The sequence below is a fragment of the Malaclemys terrapin genome, chromosome 8 (genome assembly GCF_027887155.1).
Source record: "Malaclemys terrapin pileata isolate rMalTer1 chromosome 8, rMalTer1.hap1, whole genome shotgun sequence".
NCBI lineage: Eukaryota > Metazoa > Chordata > Testudines > Emydidae > Malaclemys > Malaclemys terrapin.
The window spans coordinates 95665527-95689347 of NC_071512.1; the positions used below are offsets into that span (position 1 = coordinate 95665527).

General features: G+C 44.8%; 1 protein-coding gene across 1 annotated transcript; it reads left to right on the plus strand.

The window, feature by feature from the left end:
* Positions 1 to 20273: 20273 nt before the first annotated feature.
* On the plus strand, positions 20274 to 22586 carry LOC128842333 (uncharacterized). The gene is made up of 2 exons (XM_054038266.1): positions 20274 to 21021; positions 22017 to 22586. The coding sequence occupies exons 1-2, from the start codon at positions 20445 to 20447 to the stop codon at positions 22490 to 22492; spliced, it is 1053 nt and encodes a 350-aa protein (XP_053894241.1). The 5' UTR covers positions 20274 to 20444; the 3' UTR covers positions 22493 to 22586.
* The last annotated feature ends 1235 nt before the right edge of the window (positions 22587 to 23821 follow it).

The window sequence follows — 23821 nt, forward strand, 5'->3', positions numbered from 1 at the left end:
TTATTTGATTTGATATATTCATTAAGTAAAAGGCAAGGGTCAATGGGAGGGAGCGCTGCCTGATATTTGGAGAGACTGGGCAGATGGCAGTTAGGTTTCAGAAAGCGCCGTGTGAAAGGAGAAATTCCTCCACACAGTAAGGCTGGAGAGAGCCTCTCTATTTTCTGAAGATCCTTAAACAGGTTAGCACATAATCCTTAAAGCAGTTCAAAACTCAAGTAAACAGCTGGAGCCCCTCCTGCCTACTCTCACCTTTATGTCGCAAGCTCAGCTGCTATGCCATCCCATTCAGACATCAGCTGTACAGCTGAGGTTACATTGGTCTGTACTTCCCCTCTATCAGGGAAATGCAACTCAACAAAATCCCCCAGGCAGCAAGGTCCAATTCTGTTCTCAACGCTGAAATCACTGGCAAAACGTCCGGTAGTTACAGCTCTTTTTCTTCCTCCCATAAACTATATTCTTCTTTCTCTCTTTCATGCTTCTCTTCCCCTTGTCAGTATCAGCTGATTGTGATCTCCTGCATAGTTGATATTTTGGGGTGAGTAAGCAGGAAGGAGGCATGGAGTAGGGTTTAGAACAATCTTCAATAATTAGCCACCGAGGAAGGAAAACATCCCCAAAAAAGTACACAGAGGGCATTGATTTATTTCATTTGACTGAGCTGGAACATTCATCTGTAATGGGGGTGATTAAATTAACTATGAGGACACCGTGATAAGGAAGCTACCGTGCCCCTAAACGCCATTCATTATTTTCTATACAAGATGAAGGATCTTTGCACATTCCTGCATCGCTGCTGTTCCACCTCACAATCGTACAGGTTTGAGACTTGAACATTACACGTTCAGCTTCATGATGACCCAGTGTAACAACATACTAATCCGCAGGCTGGGGTTTAGATTGGTTTGCAGAAAGCTTTAGTGCTTGCTCTGCTTTTAGGATTTTGTGCTACCGTGACAGCCACCATCTGGCTACTGAACTGGGTACCTACAGACCCAACCATATGAGCTGCTTCAGTTTGAGCTACTGTTCTTTAGTTGGTGCTGAAACGAACTTATATTCTCTGTGGATGAGGCACAGAGGGGGAAGTGACATACGCGTTCACCAGTGGGTTACGCTACAATATTTAGTGTCTCATCATACCTTTCTAGGCATGGGTACCATGCTGATCACCATAGTACCCGATCACTGTACAGAACATCACCATATCCTACTACCTTGTGGTTCTGTTTGTTCCCTCTTTCCACAAAGGCAGAAGGCTTGTTTTGTTTATTTATCTTACTTATTTTTGGCACACCCACCTCTTCCTCCTCTTTCCGCTAGCTTCCTCCTTTTCTTGGTCCTGGTCCCCACTAACCCCCCACTTCGGACTAAGGTACGCAAATTCAGCTACGTTAATAACGTAGCTGAATTCGAAGTACCTTAGTCCGAACTTACCGCGGGTCCAGACGCGGCAGGGAGGCTCCCCCGTTGATGCCGCGTACTCCTCTCGCCGAGCTGGAGTACCGGCGTCAACAGCGAGCACTTCCGGGATCGATCCAGGATCGATTTATCGCGTCTAAACCAGACGCGATAAATTGATCCCAGAACATCGATTGCCTGCCGCCGGACCCGGAGGTAAGTGTAGACGTACCCTTGGTCATTGTTGTGAAAGAGCTAAGCTAACGAAATAGGTTTTGCAATGGCCTATGAAAATAGTTGAGAGTTATGGTCATGCTGATCTCCACTGGAAGCAGGTATCATATTTCTGGATTATTGTCTCCTTGGCTCAAAACTTTGAGAGTAGAAATATAGTGCTTCATAGTTCTTGAGGAACATAGATATTGAAGGAGATAATTGAGACACACACACGCAGAATTGTTCTCGTTATCTTGGATCAGTGCTGTGGAAGAGCTTAATAATGAGAAAAAGGACCTTGAATCTGATCAGTATTCTATGAGTATCAAGTGTAACAAACAAAATATGGGGGTGATCCAGTCTCAACAGCCGGAGCTGTTGAAGAGGTAGGGCGCTGGACCAAATGAAGCTTTTTAAGAGTGAGTGTATTAATTCCTTGATATTCTTGCCCCTTTGCCAAGCAGTAGCAGATATCCGGGCCTTTTAAGTCCTTTTCCATTTGGAGCAAAAATTGGTGATGTGGAATCGGGCATTTTCTTGGTATAATTTATTTGCAAAATGTTCACAGGTTGTTTCTTGGAACAGAGGTTGCAACAGACTGAATGCAGTCAGCCCTGTAAAGCAGAAGTATCAGATGACCCACCTCTGCCCTGTTTCCAAAAGCAGCTGTCTTGTACCTCTATCTCCAGGACTTCACACACATCTCACAACCTGTTCCTCTTTTCTTCCCTCGGCCTGGGCATGTTTTATGTGGGAAATGCATAGACAAGGCTAGTGCTTGGAGATGACAGGGCTTGGGGGAATGAGTCTGGGCATCTAGCCTCCTTTGGCTGACTTTGGAACCCAAAAGAAGCTTAAATCCCAGCCAAAGAAAAGTAACCCTGAATGGTTCTCTGGATGCAGTTACTGCGACATGTGGGGCTCTCCCTGTGAAGCATTTCACTCTGAGTACTTATACATCAGTGATGCCCAATGTGCAAGCGATTAGCACTATTCACTATAACAGTCTAATGCAGTGGTTTTCAAACATTTTTTTGTGTGTGAACCACTTGAAAATTGCTGAGGGTCTCGGCAGACCACTTAATGATCTTACCAAATGTTGTTTGTACCATTAGCTAACTATTGTAAAGCGCTTTGGATAAAAGCCCTATATAAAAAAATAAACAACATTTTTTGTTCTACAAATAAAAGCACACAACTCATGTTTTAATATCAGTGGTCTTAACTTTCTAATTAATGGATGTGCCCTCTCACCCATACCGCGGCAGCCCCCGAGCTGGAGCTGGGAAGGAGGGGGGTCTCTCCCCCGCCACAGAGCTGAGGCTGGGAAGTAGAGCTATCTCTCCCCAGCAGCCACAGCCCTGGAGCTGGGGAAAGTTGCCTCTTTCTCTGGTCGCCACAGCCCTGCATGTCCCAAATTCCCCCCATCCCCTCTTCTCACCCCACTGCCCCCTCCCACCTATCCCCTATTCCCCACAAGGCCACCACCTCACCTTACATGCGCAGCTCCACTAATTAGGTGGGTGGCCCTTCATTCTCTCATGTGCGGCTGCCCAGGTGCGCACCTTAGAGGGAACTATCTGCGGACCACTTGAATGAAGCTCGCGGACCACTGGTGGTCCGTGGTCCACAGTTTGAGAACCTCTAGTCTAACGAGTAACAGCAAGGTCACAAAGACACGGCTCACTGTTGCAGCTGCTTATTTCAGGGCTGAATCCAATCTACTATCTTCCTGCTGGATCAGGAAACCCATCTACACAGAGGAAAGAGAGAGTCCTTTGCTAGACCATGTATCCAAAACTGGTGCTCCATACGACTCTGTTCTTCTGATTCAGCCCATGCTGGATGAAGATGGAGGAGATAGTGGATTTCCAGTAGGGCAGCCTGCTTCTGTATTTATATTAGGTTTAAATTATGAAGGGGGTGAAAAATAGAAGGGAAATAAATGTTTTTAATAAAAATGGATTTGAAAATGCTTCAGATTAACTTGCTGATCCACATTGTAATCCCAGCCTCCTGGACTAGTTATGTGAGTTCATAGCTGTGCAATTATAATGCAGTGTCTGTCTGCCACTCCAGCTTGTCACTCCAACTTTGCTACCTGTTTTACTAGATCAAAGAAGCTATAGACACAGAGACAAGTTCATTAGACCTTTTGGCTCATTTACTTTTCTATTTTTGAAGCAATAAGAGAAAAATCACCTGAATTAAACACCAAAGAAAGCTACAAACCTAGGACTATTCAAGTAATTTGAAACTTTGTGGGCTCAGATGGTCAGATACCATGTTGATGGGCATAGGCTCATAGGAATGGAAGGGACCTCGAGAGGTCTTCTAGTCAAGTCCCCTGCACTCAATGCAGGACTAAATATCTAGACCATCCCTGACTGGTGTTTGTCCAACCTGATCTTAAAAGCCTCCAATGATGGAGATTCCGCAACCTCCCTAGGCAATTTATTCCAGTGCTTAACCACCCTGATAGTTAATTTGGACATTAGGAAAAACTTCCTAAATCGCCTTTGCTGCAGTTTAAGCCCATTGCTTCTTGGCCTATCATCAGAGGTTAAAGAGAACAATTTTTCTCCCTCCTCCTTTTAACAACATTTTATGTACTTGAAAACATCATCATGTCCCCCTTCAGTCTTCTCTTCTCCTGACTAAACAAACACAGTTTTTTCAATCTTCCCGCATAGGTAATGTTTTCTAGACCTTTAATCATTTTTGTTGCTCTTCTCTGAACTTTCTACATTTGGCCACATCTTTCCTGAAATGTGGTGCCCAGAACTGGACACAATATTCCAGTTGAGGCCTAATCAGCATGGAGTAGAGCAGAAGAATTACTTCTTGTGTCTTGTATCAGAGGGATAGCTGTGTTAGTCTGGATCTGTAAAAGCAGCAAAGAGTCCTGTGGCACCTTATGGACTAACAGACATATTGGAGCATGAGCTTTCGTGGGTGAATACCCACTTTGTCGGATGCATGTATTCACCCACGAAAGCTCATGCTCTAATATGTTTGTTAGTCTATATAGTGCCACAGGACTCTTTGCTGCTTTTTGTGTCTTGCTTACAACACTCCTGCTAATACATCCCAGAATGAGGTTTGCTTTTTTTGTAACAGTGTTACACTGTTGACTCTTATTTAGCGTGTGATCCACTATGGCCCCAAGATCCCTTTCTGCAATGCTCCTTCCTAGGCAGTCATTTCCCATTTTGTATGTGTGCAACTGACTGTTCCTTTCTAAGTGGAGTACTTTGCAGTTGTCCTTATTGAATTTCATCCTATTTACTTCAGACCGTTTCATCCAGATCATTTTGAATTTTAATCCTAACCTCCAAAGCACTTGCAACCCCTCCCAGCTTGGTATTATCCGCAAACTTTATAAGTGTATTCTCTATGCCATTATCTAAAGATATGATGAAGATATAGAACAGAACTGGACTCAGAACTGATCCCTGCAGGCCCCCATGCAATATGCCCTTCCAGCTTGACCATGAACCACTGACTACTTTTTGGGAATGGTTTTCCAACCAGTTATGCATCCACCTTATAGTAGCTCCATCTAGGTTATATTTCTCTAGTTTGTTTATGATGTATGGTGTAAAACTGTATAGATTTAGGGTTGTAAATAGATGTCAGTTCAGATAAAAGATCAGCTGGATCTGAACAACCTTTGGTCATAATTCTCAACCTGTCAAGGCCAATATATAGAAGGTACACAGGAACAATATGAGAGAGAAAAAAAAATCATTCTCTAAGGCCTTGCCTATACTGATGGCAGTGTATAGGGCACATATAGCTACATGTCACAAGGAAAAGCAGGATGTATCCAAATGCTGTGATGTGTAGCTACATGTGGCAGTCATAGGTGCTAACTTTAACTTTTCCCTGGGGTGCTCCACCCCCACTCTGCTTCTTCCCCCAAGGTCCCACCTTCGCTCTGCCTCTTCCTGCCCCACTCTGCCTGCCACTTGCTGGTCTCCGCCCTCCCTCAATCCCCTCCCCAAACCGCCAAACAGCTGTTTGACAGCACTGCCTATCAGCTGTTTGGCTGCATCCCCAATCAGCTGTGGCTGGTGGCTGCTGAGTACCCACTGTTTTTTTCATGGGTGCTCCAGGCAGGCTCTGGCAGGGGGGAGGCAGAAGGACACTACATTGCTAAGAATAGCAATGTAGTTACAGGAGGCACTGCTTGAGCATGCAGAGAGCCATGTAGGGTATCTACCCTCAGATTCTGGCATGTCTTTATTCACCTAAGCAGTGCACCCCGATCTACATTGCTGGGTATGTGTGCAGTGTATGTTCACTACACGCCACCATAAGTGTGGACGTAGCCTTAGGAAACTTAAAATGCTGTGGGATTCATTCCGTCAGTGTCAATAACTTTCTGTATCCTCAGAGTCATGATATTTTATTTCTTCTGTAAATAAATTTCAACCACAAAAGTGAGGGGACACCATATTTGTGTGGAACATGGGGCTAAAATGAATGATGTCTCTTCAGATGAGGTGCACTAGAAAGGTACGGCCCTGGTTTGACAAAAGCCAAATGTCTCTGGGATGAGATTTTCTAGAAAAAAAAAAACCACCTCCCACTTTTGCTCATTTCATAAATGCCAGGTAGCTGGGTTTGTTCCCTATTCTGCCTTTGATTTACACTGCTGTCCAGCTGAATCAAAGCCTTTCCTTTATTTATTGCAGCAGGCAAGAGTGCGCTATGGACTTAATTCAGGATATGGACTAAAATCCTCCCCTGGAGCAGAGTATAGTACTTTGTCATTTTCAGGCACTTGGAAGCTCACTGCTTCAGAGTTCCTGTAAACAAGAATAAATTCAGAGAAAATCCTTGAATTACATATGTATTCTGAATGAATACAGTTGAATCAGAGGAGAGCACGGGAAGATGAATCTATCCGTCATATTCATTTAGTGTAAAACCTGTATTTGCTTTTCTTACTATCCACACAGATTCGATCGCCATAGCTGTTTTGTCATTTGCTAAATACATGGGCTCTGCTCTCCAGGACACCAGCTCATCAGTTACCAAGCGAGCAGCCTGTCATAGGGGCGGCACACATCATTTATAACTGTCAGGCACCCAGAGATCAGAATCTTTCCTGGGAGTCGGATCTTTCGATGGGCTGGAAATAGGCTAGCTAAAGCTAATAGCAGGCCATGCCGGTTAGAAGGGAAAATGCTGGGCCTGAAATGAAGACACTGAATAGGTTCTAATGAAGATCCTTGGGGGTTTTGTAAAGGGAGATAATATAGTCCATTGGATATGGCAGTGGCCTGGGGCTCAGAAGATCTGAGCTGTATTCTTCACTCTGCCACTGATCTCCTGTGTGACCATGGGCAAATCACTTTGCCTCTGTTGTCCCTCCAACTCTGTCTGTCTTTTCTAGTTAGATTGTAAGTTCTTTGGGAAAGGACCGCCTCTACATATGAGTTAAGGATCTGTCAATGATTCCTTCAAAAAAGGATAAGAGCATGGAATTATTTTGAACATCTCTAGAATGGTATATTGCAGGCTTGTGTTGACGTGGTGGTAAATCTTAAGCACAACAAACAAATACTATCCAAGAAGGAGCAGGATTTTGATGATATAAGCAAGCATGCTATCACAGCAAAACAAAACAGATGAGGCTCCATCTCTGAAAATCTTAGGATTTCTTCCTCCTTGTACCCAACCCTTTGGAAAGTGCAGTAAGAGCGACCTTCTTACTCACTACGTGGTTACCACCTTTCTCCACTTTCTCAATCATCACCGTCTCACATCTGTCCCTTTAAATATAGTCAAAAACCAGGTGTAACCATCAGGTGATTGTTTTGCATCTGTACATTGCAGATTGCCCAGCTGGTAAGTATTTCTTTCTCCTCCTATGTTTTCTCAATTCTTTCATCCACGAGAAGGCTGCACACATTCACAAGGCTGACCACGCACACTAAACACCCAGTTGTAGATGCTGTTTTATTCCCCCGTAACTTAAAAACTGCTTTAAACTATAATTGACACTACAAATATCCTGACCTTTGATCCCTAATCTGGACTAATTGCTTTCAGTATTTTTTAAAAGACAATGTCCAACATATTTAATTTTAAAAAGCACCTGCTGTGTGGGGGCAGTAAGTACTTACTAGCCAAACTTTCCTGGGGATTTTGCAGTAGGGCTGGTTACCACTGATTAAATGCTCTGTAAAGATGTATTGATAAACATTCCGTTGAATCAACGGGTTTTGGATTAAAGGCTCCCTCAGTGACCATTAATGCAATAGCCCATAAAGGTTCCTTTGGAGTCTTTGTATCTACACTGAATATCTGCCCTGCAAAAAACCCCAACCCAACTCTGCGGCAGTGGGTCTCAGCCCTGGTCAATGGACTTGGGCTCTTGCTGGGAGCTAAAAATAACAGCACAGACATTCCTACTCTGCAACCCAGCAAAGGGGGAGGGTCTCAGAGCCTGTAGATGTCAGCGCTTGGGCTGGAGCAAACTGCAATTTTTAGCTCCCTAACGTGAGCCCGAATCAATTGACCTGCAGTTGCTGCCACAGGTTTTGGTTGGGTTTTTTTGCAGTGTAGAGGTGCGGCTGCAGTGATGCAGCACAGTGTCGCTGAAAGAACCACAGCAATTCTTTGGCCCCCGCATGAGTTCAATGATGGCATCTCTTCATCCTTTCCATATGGCATGAACTTGTGTTTAACACACAGGTGTGGATATCTGGGCTCTATTCCTGTTTCCAACAGAGACTTCCTATGGGATTTTAGTTTAGTCACTGAGTCTTCCTGAACCTCAATTTCCCCATCAGTGATAAAAAATATTTCCCTGTCTTGTTGGGATGCTTTGAGGCTTAATTCATTAGAGGTTTGTAAAATGCTTTGAGGCCCTTGGCTGGTGGTGCTATTTAAGTGTATTTATATTACTGCTGTGTACGTGGAACTGTTTAGCTTTAAATGACATCTCCTCTGCTTCCTTTGGGAGATCCCAACAGACATCACTTAGGAACATTTTTGTATAACTTCTCTTTTTCGCAATGTTGTGCCCTCGCTGCAGCTTAGAGTCCTAGGGCCGCGCTAAACAAACCCACATCCTCTTTGCACCTTTCAAATCCTTGAAATACTAATCCTCATCCCTCAGTCCCCTTCCAGGTCATCTTTCCTCATATCAGATCCACTCGCCCCTTAATCATTTATTTTTGGTTTGCTGTTCTCTGAATTCCAATGCATTTGTCAACATCTTTCTGGGACTGTGCCCAAGTACTCAGCAGCGTGTGATCCTATATCACTCATCTCTTGTAATACTGCCGCCTACGTAGGGATGGAGTGCCAGACTTAACTCTCATGGTCTTTGCCTTTCTCGGGTTAGTGTTTCATTCAGGGATTGAGCTAACCTATCTTGGTGCATGTTAATTTTAGTAAATAACTTTTTGGTATCACAACACATCTGATTTAAGGTATAGATTACAAATTAAACTCAAAGCCCACATAAATTAAATTCCAGTTCCCGGCCTCAGCGGGCTATTTAAGTCCAGTGTAACTTACATTTACATTGTTTTATTTCTCTTTCATGCCAGAACATGTTCCCTGAGGAGTTACATTGACTTAGTTTTACTTTCCCATTGTACCACCTCCTCCATAGTCTTGCATTTAAATAGTCTCATTTCGTTTTGACACCATGACATTGTCTGCGCAGAGTTGCATTGAGACTGTCTGGAGAATTTAGTGATAATGCCAAGACCTAGTCAAGTACACATACAGAAGTGTTTTCCTGGACTAGCCAGTAGGCTAGGCATATCACTGTGCAGAGCTATACTATAAAATGCTCACTTTAATGTCTGATCCCAATCTCTTGTTCTCTGGACTAATGCATTGTATTTCTTTACTTGTTGACCCAGCCTGATTCACTCCACATCCCGCTGGCAGAGAGTCTGGGTGCGCAGTGGGGCATCTACAAGTAAACAGAGTGTCTAGCTAGTCTGGAGAACAGTATTTATTGGGGAGTGGATGCAGACATGGGGGTGCTCTAAGTCAGGACATCCCCAATGCAGCATCCAACAGTCAGCTTCCTATTACAGCCTCCAGCAATGATCAGAGCTGCCCACTGGAAAACCCCAAGAGAAATCAAACAAAGGTGAATCCCTCCCTGGGGTACCATGGAGTATGAGTGATTCTAACCTATTGTGTGGCCGCTTGGGAGCCCAAAACACCCAGACATTAATGAGCAGATGCCTCCAGACTCCTCTGACAAGCGTGTGTACACACAGCTACTGCAGTGCCCTAAAGTACCTTTAATACCATGGTAACGCTAAGTGCTTCCAAATGGTAAATGTCAGCATCCTAATGGCAATCCCTGTACATCTGTCTGCATTTTACATTTCACAGACAATTTGTAAGTTCTGTCCTGCTACACAGTAGCTTGTGTTAGACGTCCCTCTTCTCGCTTAATGTTAATCACATTGGAAAGGGAAAATCTGAAGATCAGATGCAATAGCCAGGTGTCCAATAAGTCTCAAGCTGCATCCTGATGCTGTGGTATGGTCACAGGGCATCCACAACTTCATTGGGAGTTCTGGATGCATGAGGACTACAGGGCTGGCACTTTAGTTTGCAGTCTTTCTTATTTAACTGCCATTAAATCAGTATAACCCAGTTGTAGAATATTTATGGTAAAATTAGGCACATGACTCTATCCAAGGTAAATGAAGATTCCTGCTTCTTACTGGAACATGCACCCAAAAGGGGATGTGTAGCTTTGAAGTCTGAGCATATTCCACACCACTGTTGAAGAATTTCCAGCGACAAACTCAGACGGACAGTTTTACTCTCAAGGTGAAATTGGCAGTGAGTTTTTTAAAATTCTTATTTAACAATAAATGAAGCTGTGTAGCTTCTCAGCTTGATTTTTTTTTATCCTTTCCCATAAAAGAAATGACAGTATAATATAAAAAAGCACTATCATGTGAAGCACTGTTTTAGGCATTTCCAGGATGATGCAAAAACAGACCCATTTCTTAACGCTACGCTGGGATCCAGTGTCTATATACATTTGTTGAAGGACACAATATTGGATACTGCATTCTCCAAGCACTAGTCCAAGACAAATTAAAACTGGATGCTTGAACCTTCCTTGTCTGAATCATTAGTATATCAATATTGGGACTCAGAACAGCTACCCCCAAATTTTTAAGTACATATGTTAGAATTCTGGTGGGAAATGACAGATAAATTAAAGTAAAAGCTATTGTCTGTGGGGCCTGTGTCTCAATCGAATTGTGGGAAAGTAAGTGAAAAAAGGCACAGGCTAAAGTGGATTTGTTAGGTGTTTAGGAACAGATCAGAGTGATTGATAAAATAGAGATGCCATTCAGAAGCCCATTCAGAATTTGCGTGAGTTCTCTCAGGTTAGAGATGAGGAAACAAGTGCTGGTATAAGGTATATGTGGTACTCTAGAGCAAACTGGTGTTGGAATGATTTTGGGGGGGTGGGGGAAGAAGAGTATATGATACGGTGTATTTATTGCACTAGACTTTGGCATCTGGAGCCCTGAGGCCAAACCTTCCCCGAAGTCCTCGCTAACCATTAGTTTGGCGGTTTCATTCCAGTCTCCATTTGTTACATCACAAATCATTGCTTGAGAGGTAGTCTCTGCTCAAGCGATGCCAAGCTCAGGGACAAGTGCAGTTCTAAAATCTATTTGATGGTTACCATTGACGTTTCATATTGATTTTAAAGTGCTTGTGTTCACAAATAAAGCCCTCAATAATGCTGGCCCAGACTATTTTTCAAGACTTGATTTACTGCTGTGTCCTCCTTTCTCACAACCTGGGGTTTGAGCTTTATGCCCCATGCTTGTAGAATCATCTTCCTCTTTATAGTCAGAAAGTCAAATCAACACATCTTGCCAACCTCCCTTTCCCAGGATTTTAAACCCAGTTCCAGGTCCAGACAGTCCCAGGCAGCTGGCTGAGAAGCCTGAGTTCCTTCCCCATCCCTGCCTCAGCCTCTCTGTGCAAATTCAGTTTTCTTTCTGGAAACCAGAAACAAAATGTTTTATTTGGGGTCAGTTTGACCCGATTCGAAATATTTCCGATGGTGAAACTGACCGGAAATATTTTGTTTATAGTCATTGCAACAGTAAACTACATTTCCTTAGTGGGACGCATTGGGAGCCGTAGTTTGTGCCCCTTATTTCCTCTTGTAGGCAGGGCCATCCCAGCTGACCTACATCTCCTGTGATGGAACACGGTCTTGCCTCAGAGCGATGTGATGCATCATAGGAATCACATGATTGCAGGTGCATGATGGAAGAAGTAGTGTGGTGAGGGAGCCTGGCCTACGGGGGGAGGCGGGATCAGGCACTGAAACTACGTCTCCCATGGAGCAAAGCAGCACCTCAGGGAAACACAATTGAATGTTTCATATTTGAAACAAAACATTTCTGGTCAGTTCAACAAACCAAAATGAAACGTTTTGATTCAGGAATGTTGAAATGTTTCATTTTGATCAAACATGCTGAAACCATCTGCTTCACCATTTCTGAATCAAACTTTATTTTTGAACTTTTTGTTCAAAAGTTTGGTATTTCAATTTTTTTTGTCCCAATTTGGAATGAAAAAAAAAATTTAATTTCCCATGGGACAGAAATGCCAGTTTTTGCTCAGCTCCAATTGTGAGGCATTCAAATATTATGCTAACAATAGCCATATAAGTAGTTAAGATATATAGATAGGTAAACAAATCTCCTACCAGGAAAATAATGCCAGGCATGAATAACCTGGTTGGAGAAGGAAGGGAAGATTATTGGGCATTGGGGGGCGGGGGGAGAGGAGGCTCTTTGGGAGCCAGACTCTGATGCTAGGTAGCACCTTACTCTAAAAGTAGTCCCATTGGTTTCAGTGGGGCTACTTGTGAAAGAAGGAGGGATAGCTCAGTGGTTTGAGCATTGGCCTGCTAAACCCAGGCTTGTGAGTTCAATCCTTGAGGGAGCCACTTGGGGATCTGGGGCAAAATCAGTACTTGGTCCTGCTAGTGAAGGCAGGGGGCTGGACTCAATGACCTTTCAAGGTCCCTTCCAGTTCTAGGAGATGGGATATCTCCATTAATTTCTAAGAAAATATTTAGCCTGAATAAGTCTATCAGATCTAGCCCTAGCTTTGATTAAGCAGCCAGACCCCTAGCTGTTCATCCAAATCTTTGAGACTCTGAATGAATGGTATACAAATATTCTATAACGCCCCTGAACTCACCCATCACTCTCTGATGCCTGAGGGTCTGGCACTCCCTACATCCCCATCTTGTTTGGAGAATTATCCCTGGCAAAATATTGGGCACTGTGTTTTAAAACTACTATTGGAAAAGGTGAGTGTTTAAAGTTGCTGTCAACTGGGTTTAAATAACATGGGGTTCAGGACTGAGATGTGTTAGGCTTTATGATTTATTTTAGGGTAATGAGCTTAAAGTTAAGCATGTACTTAGGGACTTTGCTAAATCAGGCACTTTGCGAATTGTCCCCCAAAAGTGCGTTCTTGAGTCAATTTCCTTCTAGCCAGCTGCTCTTATTTATTTTAAAGGAAGGATTGAAAAGTCGATCAGTTTCACCTTCTTTCCTGACAAATTCTTATGTGGTTGCTCATCAGTGGCTGTGTTACAAAACTGCTTAAATTTCCTTTGAAATGCGCATTTATTCCATCCTGTTTTGAATAAAAACTATTTTTTAGTTGTTTTTTTCTCCACGGTGTTACTTTTAAAGCGTTCTTTTCAAGAGAAGGGAGCACTGCTCCCTTGATTCCTCCTTCCCCTTCCAGTATTATTGTTAGTGATTGATCACTACTTGTGAATAATGACTTTGTGAGGGTGGGCAGCAGATTATAAAGTCAAACACAAGTGTTTTGGGGCCAAATTCGGCTCTTATTGACACCAGTATAAGTCCACAGGCACGGAATGGATTACAGATTTTACACCGGTGTAACTGAAAGGAGAATTTTACCCTTAGGCTTTAACAGCTCATTAGGGATAAATAGGCTTTTAGATAATGAAAATGTAGCATTTCTGTTAACAGCTTCATAATGATATATAGAGAGTGCTGAATTATCTTGATAATTGAGAAATTTACTTGTCTTCTTCCTTGGACAATATTGTAGTCTTCAATAATAAAATAATTAATTGAGCTGTAAAATTTAGGTACCCAGAAAATTCTTATTGCTTCTGGTGATAAGGAAACAGTGGCTGTCAACAACAAAGCCCCTCTCAAAACTGCCCTCAAATATAACTGAGAAATTAAATGGTAGTCTTGAGTTCCCAAGGGACACACAGGGGAGTGTCGGGGTGGGTGTATAATATCTCAAAACCCAGCACTACCTGGAACTTTTGTTGGCAGTGTAAGAAGAGAGGAATGGGCCATGAAGACTGAACCACCATATTTAGAGATGTTATCCTCCCCCAGCATAGAACAGGAGCACGGTGGAGAGGGCAGTATCACTGCCTCTGTGATAGCTATTCCGTGGATAAATAGAGCACTTCTGTCTTCACGGCAGTCAAACCACCACCTCTTGACATTGCATTTTAAAATGCAAACACCTGCATATTGCTAAGGATACATGAGACCATATGAAAGCCACAGGAGGCTTTTTGAGGGGATTCTAAAGAGGCACAGCCTAAGGTAATGAAATGACTCAACAGAGGGAAAATAACAGTTGCAGACAGCAAGGTCTTTTCTTCAAAGGTTTGTGCCACAGCAATAATGAAGAAGTAAACAGAAAAGCTCGGGGCCCTGGTTCATCCTATGGCTCTTGTGTGTTGTACCTGCATGTTGCACCATCCGGAAGGTATGCTCTCAACCTCACCCGTTATGTCTCCTGTGTGGCCCGGCGTATAGTCCTGCTAAGCACTTGTGCGAGAGAAGGAGGAAGCTGAGCTGGGGTTAGTCCAGGGCTGGCTCCAGGCACCAGCTTACCAAGCAGGTGCTTGGGGCAGCCACTTCGAAGAGGGGCGGCACGTCCAGCTGTTCAGTGGCAATTCGGTGGACGGTCCCTCACTCCCGCTCGGAGCGAAGGACCTCCCGCCGAATTGCCGCCGCAGATCATGATCGCGACTTTTTTTTTGTTTGTTTGGCTGCTTGAGGTAGCCAAAACCCTGGAGCCGGCCCTGGGTTAGTCATTTGTTCACTGGGGATCTGATAGTGTCTCTGTATCCTGACATGGGACCTTCCATCTGGGGTCATTGCAAAAGTCATTTGTTGGGGGAGGCAGCCTGGGTTAACTTTAGTGGATACGGGACTGGGTTAGCAGTCAGAAGAGACAGGTCCTATTCCTGGCTTGAGCAAGTCACTTCACCTCTCTCAAGCCTCTTTGTCTCTTTTCTATTTAGTTTGTAAGGCCCATTCCATCGATTTCAATAGAAGTTAGGAGCCTAAATACCTTTTGTGGATCTGGGCCTAAGTTCTTTGTGTCAGGGGCTATCTCTTGCTATCTATCCATGCAGTGCCTCGTACACTGGGACCCTGGTCTCAGCTGGGCTCTCTAGAGATGACTGTAATACAAATAATAATTTGATAGGGCTTAGGGAAGAGGTTGGAGTGTATGTTCCTAAAGGGAGAAAGAAGATTTTCTGCTGCATTGTTTTATCGATTCATGGATTATAAGACCAGAAAGGACCACTGTGATTGTCTAGGCTCATCTCCTATACACCACAGGCCAGAGGTCTTCACTCAATTAATTCCTGTTGGAACTAGAGCATATCTCTTAGAAAAAACATCCAATATTGATTTTAAAATTGTCAGTGATGGAGAATCCACCGACCCTTGATAAATTGTTCCAGTGGTTAATTGCCTAACTGTTAAAAATGTACTCTTTATTTCCAGTCTGACTTTGTCTAGCTTTCACTTCCAGCCACTGGATTGTGTTAGACCTTTGTCTATTATACTGAGGAGTCCATTATCAAATTTTTGTTCCCCGTGTAGGAATTTATAAGCTGTAATCAAGTCATCCCTTCACCTTCTCTTTGTTAAGATAAACAGATTGATCTCCTTGAGTCAACCACTATAAGGTATGAAGCGACAAAGAGTCCTGTGGCACCTTATAGACGAACCGACGTATTGGAGCATGAGCTTTCGTGGGTGAATACCCACTTTGTCAGATGCAAGTGCTTTTACAGATCCAGACTAACACGGCTACCCCTCTGATACAATAAGGTATGTCTTCCAATCCGTTAATCATTCTTATGGCTCTTCTCTGAACCCTCTCCAATTTAACAACATCCTTCTTGAATTCTGGACACCAGAACTGGACACAGTATTCCAGTAGCATTCACACCAGTGTCTAACACAAAAGTAATGTAATTTATCTACTCTACTCCATATTCCCTGTTTATACAGCCAAGCGTTGCATCAGCCTGTTTAGCCACTGAGTCACACTGGGAGCTCAATCACTTCAGCTGATTGGCTACTTTGACCCCCAATCTTTTTCAGAGTCACTGCTTTCCAGGATAGAGTCCCCATTCTGTAAATATGGCCTACATTTTTTGTTCCTAGATTATTGCCTGATTGAGTTAATTTGATTCTCTATATGATTATTTTTATGCTGTGGTAGTCATTATTAGGTGATTGTAAGTCCAATATGTTGGGCCATAACCTGTTCCCATTGAAGCTATGATTTCACTGGGACTCAGAGAGATTGACTTAGTACAACTAAGCACATTCAGAGAATCAGAGAATCGTAGGACTGGAAGGGACCTCGAGAGGTCTTCTAGTCCAGTCCCTTGCCCTCAAGGCAGGACTGAGTATTATATAGATCCTTGACAGGTGTTTGTCAAACCCGCTCTTAAAAATTTCCATGGAAAATTTAGACATCACATCTGACTCCACAAGAATTACAGTATGGAACATTGGAAAATTTCTCACAGCTATTTAAATCATATGTTTGGGTGCATAATTTAACAGTTCCAAACAAATATGTGTGCGTATATGCGTGAGCGCACAATTAAAAAATCATCTATGGCAGATTAATTAGTGTTAAATCAATAAGGCTGTCAAAATAATACATTTTCCTCATGCACTGAGCAAGTTTTCAGTCTTTGCCTTTGTATTTCTCCCCTTCCTTTGTTGTTGTGTTATCGGGTAAGGAGGCAGATGGCTGGAAAAGGAGAATTGCGCTTTTGTTATCCTTTCCTCAAAATCTGCTTATTAGTTTTAAGTCAAACTATACTGCTTTCCGCTCTGCATTTATTTACAAAAGAGAAAGTAATAAATGTTGACAACACTGAGCAGCCTCTGGGAAGGAATCGCTCATGATTTGCTATGCAAACATTCTGCTTTAAAAATCACCGACAGACACTATTGCCATATTAAAATAATAATCCAAATGAGAACATTTTGCTTCAACACTTCTTGAGCCTCCTCTCTTTACAATGAGGAATCATGATGGATCTTGTGCTAATTCAGAATAAAACTATCATTTGGGAGTGGATTTGCATAATAAAATTAATAGCGCATGGAATGCGTTCGATGTTACTTTCCGATTTTCCTTTATAGTTTCACAAAAGTTGTATTTAAAAAGACAGATGATTTTGAGTTGGTTTAGGGAAACAAATCCTCTAGGCTGGCTTTTCAAAGATCTTTGCTTTTCACAGCTGGCCCGGCTCACAAAATGTGTAGGCTCCACCTTCTGTATTTTGATAAGTTATTCCTAGTGCTTAACAGTTTTCATTTATGTGTCAAAATGTCATAGTTTGCCCATTTTTCATATTCGCTAACCAGTCCCCACTCCCTACTCCTTTCTGTGTAAGGATGTCCTCAGTTATGTCCTCTGGAGTGCAAGGCCCAAAAAGGATATGGAATCAGCCATCTGTTCCCAGGTGCAACAAGCAATTTAATTTATTTGTGTTCACAGAAGGAAGGTTTTACAGGTACATAAATTACAGTCAGACTTTGTTAATCAGTACTTGGTTTATCCGCGTCTGGGTCTCCAGTTGACAGGAGATGTTAAAGTAAGTGTACTAATTACGTATGTCTACCCACCTGTGCTTCCTTGCACCTTCTGCTTGCTGAGAGGTCATTTCTATAAGCATTTCCTCCAGAGTTTGGCAATTCTAGGAAGGATGGTCCAGTGCCTAGGATGCTGTTGTGGGACTTCGGAGCCCGAGGTTCAAATCCCTGCTTTATCACAGCCTTCCTATGTTGCCTTGGGCAAATGGCAAAGGCCCAGATCTATAAAGGTATGCAGGCATTGTGGTGCTTAGCATTGCAATGCCTGACTTAGAAGACTAAGTTGCATTTTTCTTAAGGGATTTAGTGCATCAATCACTTTTAAACAATGAGATTTAGGCTCCTAAACCAGTTAGGCATTGGAAACCTGAGTGCTGCAGTGCCTAGATATTTTTATAAATCCGAGTCTTAGGGCAGGTCTACATTATCGCTTAAGTTGATCTAACTTACGTCACTCAAGGGTGTGAAAAAGACAGTCCCTGAGCGATGTAAGTTACAGTGACCAAAGCGCTGTCCACATTGGCACTGTGCTTCTCGCAGAGGTGGAGTAATTATGCTGACAGGAGAGCACTCTCCCGTTGGCATAGAGCGTCTTCATCAGTTGTGCTTCAGTGGCGTAGCTGCACCAATATAGTGCTTCTAGTGTAGCCCTGCCCTTAGTCTCTCTTTGCCTCAGTTCCCTCTCTGTAAAATGGGGATAATTGCACTTCTCTATCTCTCTGGGGTGCTGTGAGAATAAATCCACTGAAGACTGTGGGATGCTCAGACACAACAGTGATGGGGATCTTGTAAGAGATCTAGATAGATAAAAATAATGCATAGATGGGCAGGGCATTCCCTCAATAGGGGAATGTGGCTAGAAAAATAATCATTCGCTGCGTAAAAGAAGGGGGAAGCTGACCTGGGTTAATCATGTGCTCATTGGGGATCCAATAGTTCCCCTGCACCATGACACAGGCAGGACCTTCCTTCTGGGGTGACTGCAAAAGCCATTTACTGTGGGGAGAACATGGTTTAATGGATACGGCACAGGGGTGGCAATCAGGGGACACGGGTGCTATTTCTGGCTCAGCCGCTGTTTCCCCTCTCACCCTTTTTCTCTTTTCTTCGCTGCTTGTGTTTCCATTCTGCAGACAGGAGTGCAGGGAGTTTGTCAGAGAGGGAGCTGCAGCTGAGTGAAAATTGTCAGGCAGCCCAGCAAGCTCAGTTGAGCCCAAGGAGCCCCTTCCAAATGGTTGCACCTCCAGCTTGGCCAGGGGACCCCACAGTCTGGTACTTGAGCCTTGCAATAGTAGAGCAGCTACTCAGTGTGTACCATGCCTGCAGCTGCACTTACCCTGCCACTTCCTGCTTTAGCCTGCTTTCAATCCCTATCCCTGCTCCAGCCCCAGCCCCATTCCCATTCCAATTTCTGGCTCTGACTCTTGGCTACATCTCTGACTATGACTCCAGCTTTGGCTTCTGACTCTGGTTCTGGCCTTTACCTTGACTCCGACTCTGGCTTCATCCTTAGACTGGTGCCTGATCCCTGGATCTCTGCTTGCCATTACCTTAACTGCCACCACGGCCACCACACAAGGTCCTGCTCCACCCACTAGGTAGGCTGCCCATACCCTGGCAGCTTGCAGAAATAGAACACAAATCTCACAATTCCCACAAAGCCTTTGTTTTATCCACAAGGCCATAGTGGACCTTTCTGGTTGGCTTCCATTGTTCACATCCATATCAATACTAAGCACTTAGTCAATGCTGTTTTATTATTTTTATGTATAAATTCCATTTCATAACAGCAATACTACTCTCAGGGCAGCTCATTTGAGGGGGATTATGATATTTCTTGGGTGGTAAAACCCACGTGGTCTTATTACACAACTCAAGGCATGCTATGCAGACAATTGCCTATAAACGCACTGCCTGGTGCGTGTTAATGCATAATTATATTTTCGGTTTTGTTTTCATGGCTTCAGGTAGCATAACAAGCCTTTTCCCCGGGAACATAGTTTAGGAAATTGTTCCCTTTTTCTTGGCAGACTCTTCTTTCTAGTTTGGCAGTTAAAATACTTTAGATATTCTGTAACAGATCTATGGGAATACCCTTGTCTTCACACACGGACTAGAGGGCTTTACTATGCAAAAAATATCTTATTTGCTGAGTGTGTGAGAGAGAAGTTCCTCTGCCTTACTGAAATGCAGAAGTATGTGAAGAGAGGCCAAACTGCTTCAACTTGGGGGCCTAAATTAGATATTCAAAGGTATTTGGGCACTTAACTCCCACTGAATACCTTTGAAGATCTGGCTATAAATCATAGAATATCAGGGTTGGAAGGGACCTCAGGAGGTCATCTAGTCCAACCCCATGCTCAAAGCAAGACCAACACCAACTAAATATTCCCAGCCAGGAATTCCACCACTTCCCTAGGTAACCCACTCCAGTGCTTCACCACCCTCTTAGGCCTGGTCTACACTAGGCGTTTATGTCGAAGTTAGCGCCATTACATCGAATTAACCCTGCACCCGTCCACACTGCGATGCTATTTAGTTCAACATAGAGGTCTCTTTAATTCGACTTCTGTACTCCTCCCCGACGAGGGGAGTAGCGCTAAATTCGACATGGCCATGTCGAATTAGGCTAGGTGTGGATGGAAATCAACGCTAATAGCTCCGGGAGCTATCCCACAGTGCACCACTCTGTTGACGCTCTGGACAGCAGTACGAGCTCGGATGCTCTGACCAGCCACACAGGAAAAGCCCCGGGAAAATTTGAATTTGAATTCCTTTTCCTGTCTGGCCAGTTTGAATCTCATTTCCTGTCTGGACACCGTGGCGATCACAGCAGCACTGGCAACGATGCAGAGCTCTCCAGCAGTGATGGCCGTGCAGTCTGTGAATAGAAAGAGGGCCCCAGCATGGACTGATCGGGAAGTCTTGGATCTCATCGCTGTGTGGGGCGATGAGTCCGTGCTTTCTGAGCTGCGCTCCAAGAAACGGAATGCAAAGATCTATGAGAAGATCTCAAAAGACATGTCAGAGAGAGGATACAGCTGGGATGCAACGCAGTGCCGCGTGAAAATCAAGGAGCTGAGACAAGGCTACCAGAAGACCAAAGAGGCAAACGGACGCTCCGGATCCCATCCCCAGACATCCCGTTTCTACGAGGCACTGCATTCCATCCTCGGTGCGGCCGCCACCACTACCCCACCACTGACCGTGGACTCTGAGGATGGGATATTGTCCACGGCCGGTTCCTCGGACATGTTAGCGGACGGGGAAGATGAGGAAGGAGATGAGGAGGGCGAGGCAGTCGGCAGCGCTCACAACGCTGATTTCCCCGACAGCCAGGATCTCTTCATCACCCTTACAGAGATCCCCTACGAAGCGTCCCCAGCCGTTACCCCGGACACAGAATCTGGGGAAGGATCAGCCAGTAAGTGTTGTAAACATCTAAACATTTATTTTTAACAGAACAGGAATATTAACAATTAAAAAGAATGGGTTGTTCATGATTACTTTGCCCTAGGCACTTAACGGTTCAGTCATGGGCAGTGCAAGTTTTGAAAAAAAATCTAGCAATGTCCGGTTTTCCATGATTGTCCTGCCCAAGCCGCTCTACTGTTTATTCCCTGCTACTGCAGCTAGAGTAAAATGCGGTCTATATGTGCAGGGATAGAGCAGTAATCCTCCCGGGACATCTCGATGAAGCTCTCCTGGAGGTAATTGGAAAGCCGTTGCATGAGGTTCCTGGGGAGAGCGGCCTTATTGGGTCCTCCGAAGTACGACACGTTGCTGCGCCACGAGACTATCAAGTACTCGGGAATCATTGCTCTGCACAGCAGGGCGGCATACGGCCCTGGTCTTTGGAGGCTTTCCCGGAGCATTCTCTCTCTCTCGCTGTCAGAGATCCTCATCAGGGTGATGTCGCCCATGGTGACCTGCTTTGAATTAGGTAGGGGAATGTTAGTGTTGGGACTGCTTGCTCGTTCCTTTACAGAACTGTAACCGCTGGTTTGCAGCCACGCGGTGGAGGCGGGAGAGGGGCTGCCGAAAAGGATCGTTCCTGGGGACAGCCGCGAGGGGGTGGGACAGGGGCAGAGTTCCCGCTTGCCGGATTGCTGGCAGCAGGGACTGACATTGCTTTAAATGTGAAATGAGGCCAGTGGTAATATAAAAGTTTTAAACTGCCACAAGTCTACGGCTTACCATGTCTACCTGCAACAGAAATTCCGTTGTGCTGCCCCGCTTCTCAAATGTGCTGTGGAAGACCCCAGGCACTGAATGCGAAGGCTGAGAATTCGACCTTGTGCTGAGTGCGCATGTGATAGGTGCTGTGCATGGTCTTGTTCACAGAGAAAGACTATGTTCTTTGTTCACAACTACATTTATCTTTCTGAGGAATTCACTCCCTTTTTCCCATTCCCACAGCCACATCTGCGACTGTCTCACAACGTAGCCTGGCATCACACTCCCAGAGGCTAGCGAAGATTAGGCATAGGAAGAAGAGGACACGGGAGGACATGTTCTCTGAACTTATGGCCTGTTCCCAAGCCCAGGCAGCACAGCAGACCCAGTGGCAGGAGAAATTGACCCAAATGCAGCAAGCAAACATGGATCGGGAGGAGAGGTGGCGGCAGGAAGACCAGCAGGCGACTCAAACGCTGCTTGGACTACTGAGGGAGCAAACAGACACGCTCCGGCGCCTTGTGGATGTTCTGCAGGAACGGAGGCAGGAGGACAGAGCCCCGCTGCAGTCCATCTCTAACCGCCCTCCCCCGCCACCAAGTCCCATACCCATCTCACCCAAAGTGCAAAGAAGGAGAGGCGGCAGAGACCCTGCTAACTCTCACTCCACCCCTGCAGAGAGCTCTAGTAGCAGAAGGCTCTCATTCCCCAAAACTTGAAAAGTTCTTTCCTTCCCGCCTGACACAAGCCCCCGTCCAAGTTTCACCTCCCACTTCCATGTGTAGTTGATAATAAAAAATACGTTTCTGTTAACTACTGTTTCAATCATGTTCTTTTGGAGGAGGAGGGGAAAGGGGGTTGGTAATTGGACAGGACAGTCACCTTTGGCAGGGTACATAGGCGGGGGCAGGCACAGCAGCAGGGCACATACACAGTGCAGTGATGCAGTGACTAGTTACCCTGGTTAGTCTGGGAGGTTGTTTTCATGTTATGTGGTGGGGGGGGTGTTGCTCTGTGACTTTGTGGCGGGGGAGGGCAGTTACAGATCTTAAGCGGCGGTCCTTATGCAGGATCACAGAGCCACGCAGCAGGGGATCTGTAACCGTCCTCCCCCTGCCACAAAGTCACATAGCCCCCCCATACACACAGTCCCGATCAGGAGGGGTGACAGGCTCCGTTGAAACAACCATCCCACCGCAGCGGAGCCTGTCAATCCTTGAGTTTAGAAGCTTCATTCGCGTCACTACACTACACCCGCTCCGCACCACAGTCTGCGTCCCAGTTTTAAAAAATTCCCGCAAAAACAGTATTAAAGAAAACGGTGTGCATTAACAAAGTAGAACTATTTTTATTTCGAAACGTGTGTTGGAAGGGGGTGAAGGGGGTATGTAACTGGGTAGGATAGTCAACATTAACTGGGTAAAGAAACGGGGGCAGGTTCAGCTTCTCTGTACACAAACTTAAAAGTCACAGGTTACCCTGCTCACTCAGGAACTTTGCTTTCAAAGCCTCCCGGATGCACAGCGCTTCCCGCTGTTCTCTTCTAATCGCCCGGCTGTCTGGCTGTGCGTAATCAGCAGCCAGGCTATTTTCCTCAACCTCCCACCCCGCCATAAAGGGCTCCCCCTTGCTCTCACAGAGATTGTGGAGCACACAGCAAGCTGCTATAACAATGGGGATATTGGTTTCGCTGAGATCACAGCGAGTCAGTAAGCTTCTCCATCTCCCCTTGAGACGGCCAAAAGCACACTCCACCACCATTCTGCACTTGCTCAGCCGGTAGTTGAAGAGTTCTTTTTCAGTGTCCAGGGCGCCAGTATAGGGCTTCATGAGCCAGGGCATTAGCGGGTAGGCTGGGTCCCCGAGGATGACTATAGGCATCTCCACATCCCCAACAGTTATTTTGTGGTCCGGGAAGTAAATACCTTGTTGCAGCCGTCTAAACAGACCAGAGTTCCTAAAAACACGAGCGTCATGAACCTTGCCCGGCCATCCAACGTAGATGTTGGTAAAACGTCCCCTGTGGTCCACCAGTGCTTGCAGCACCA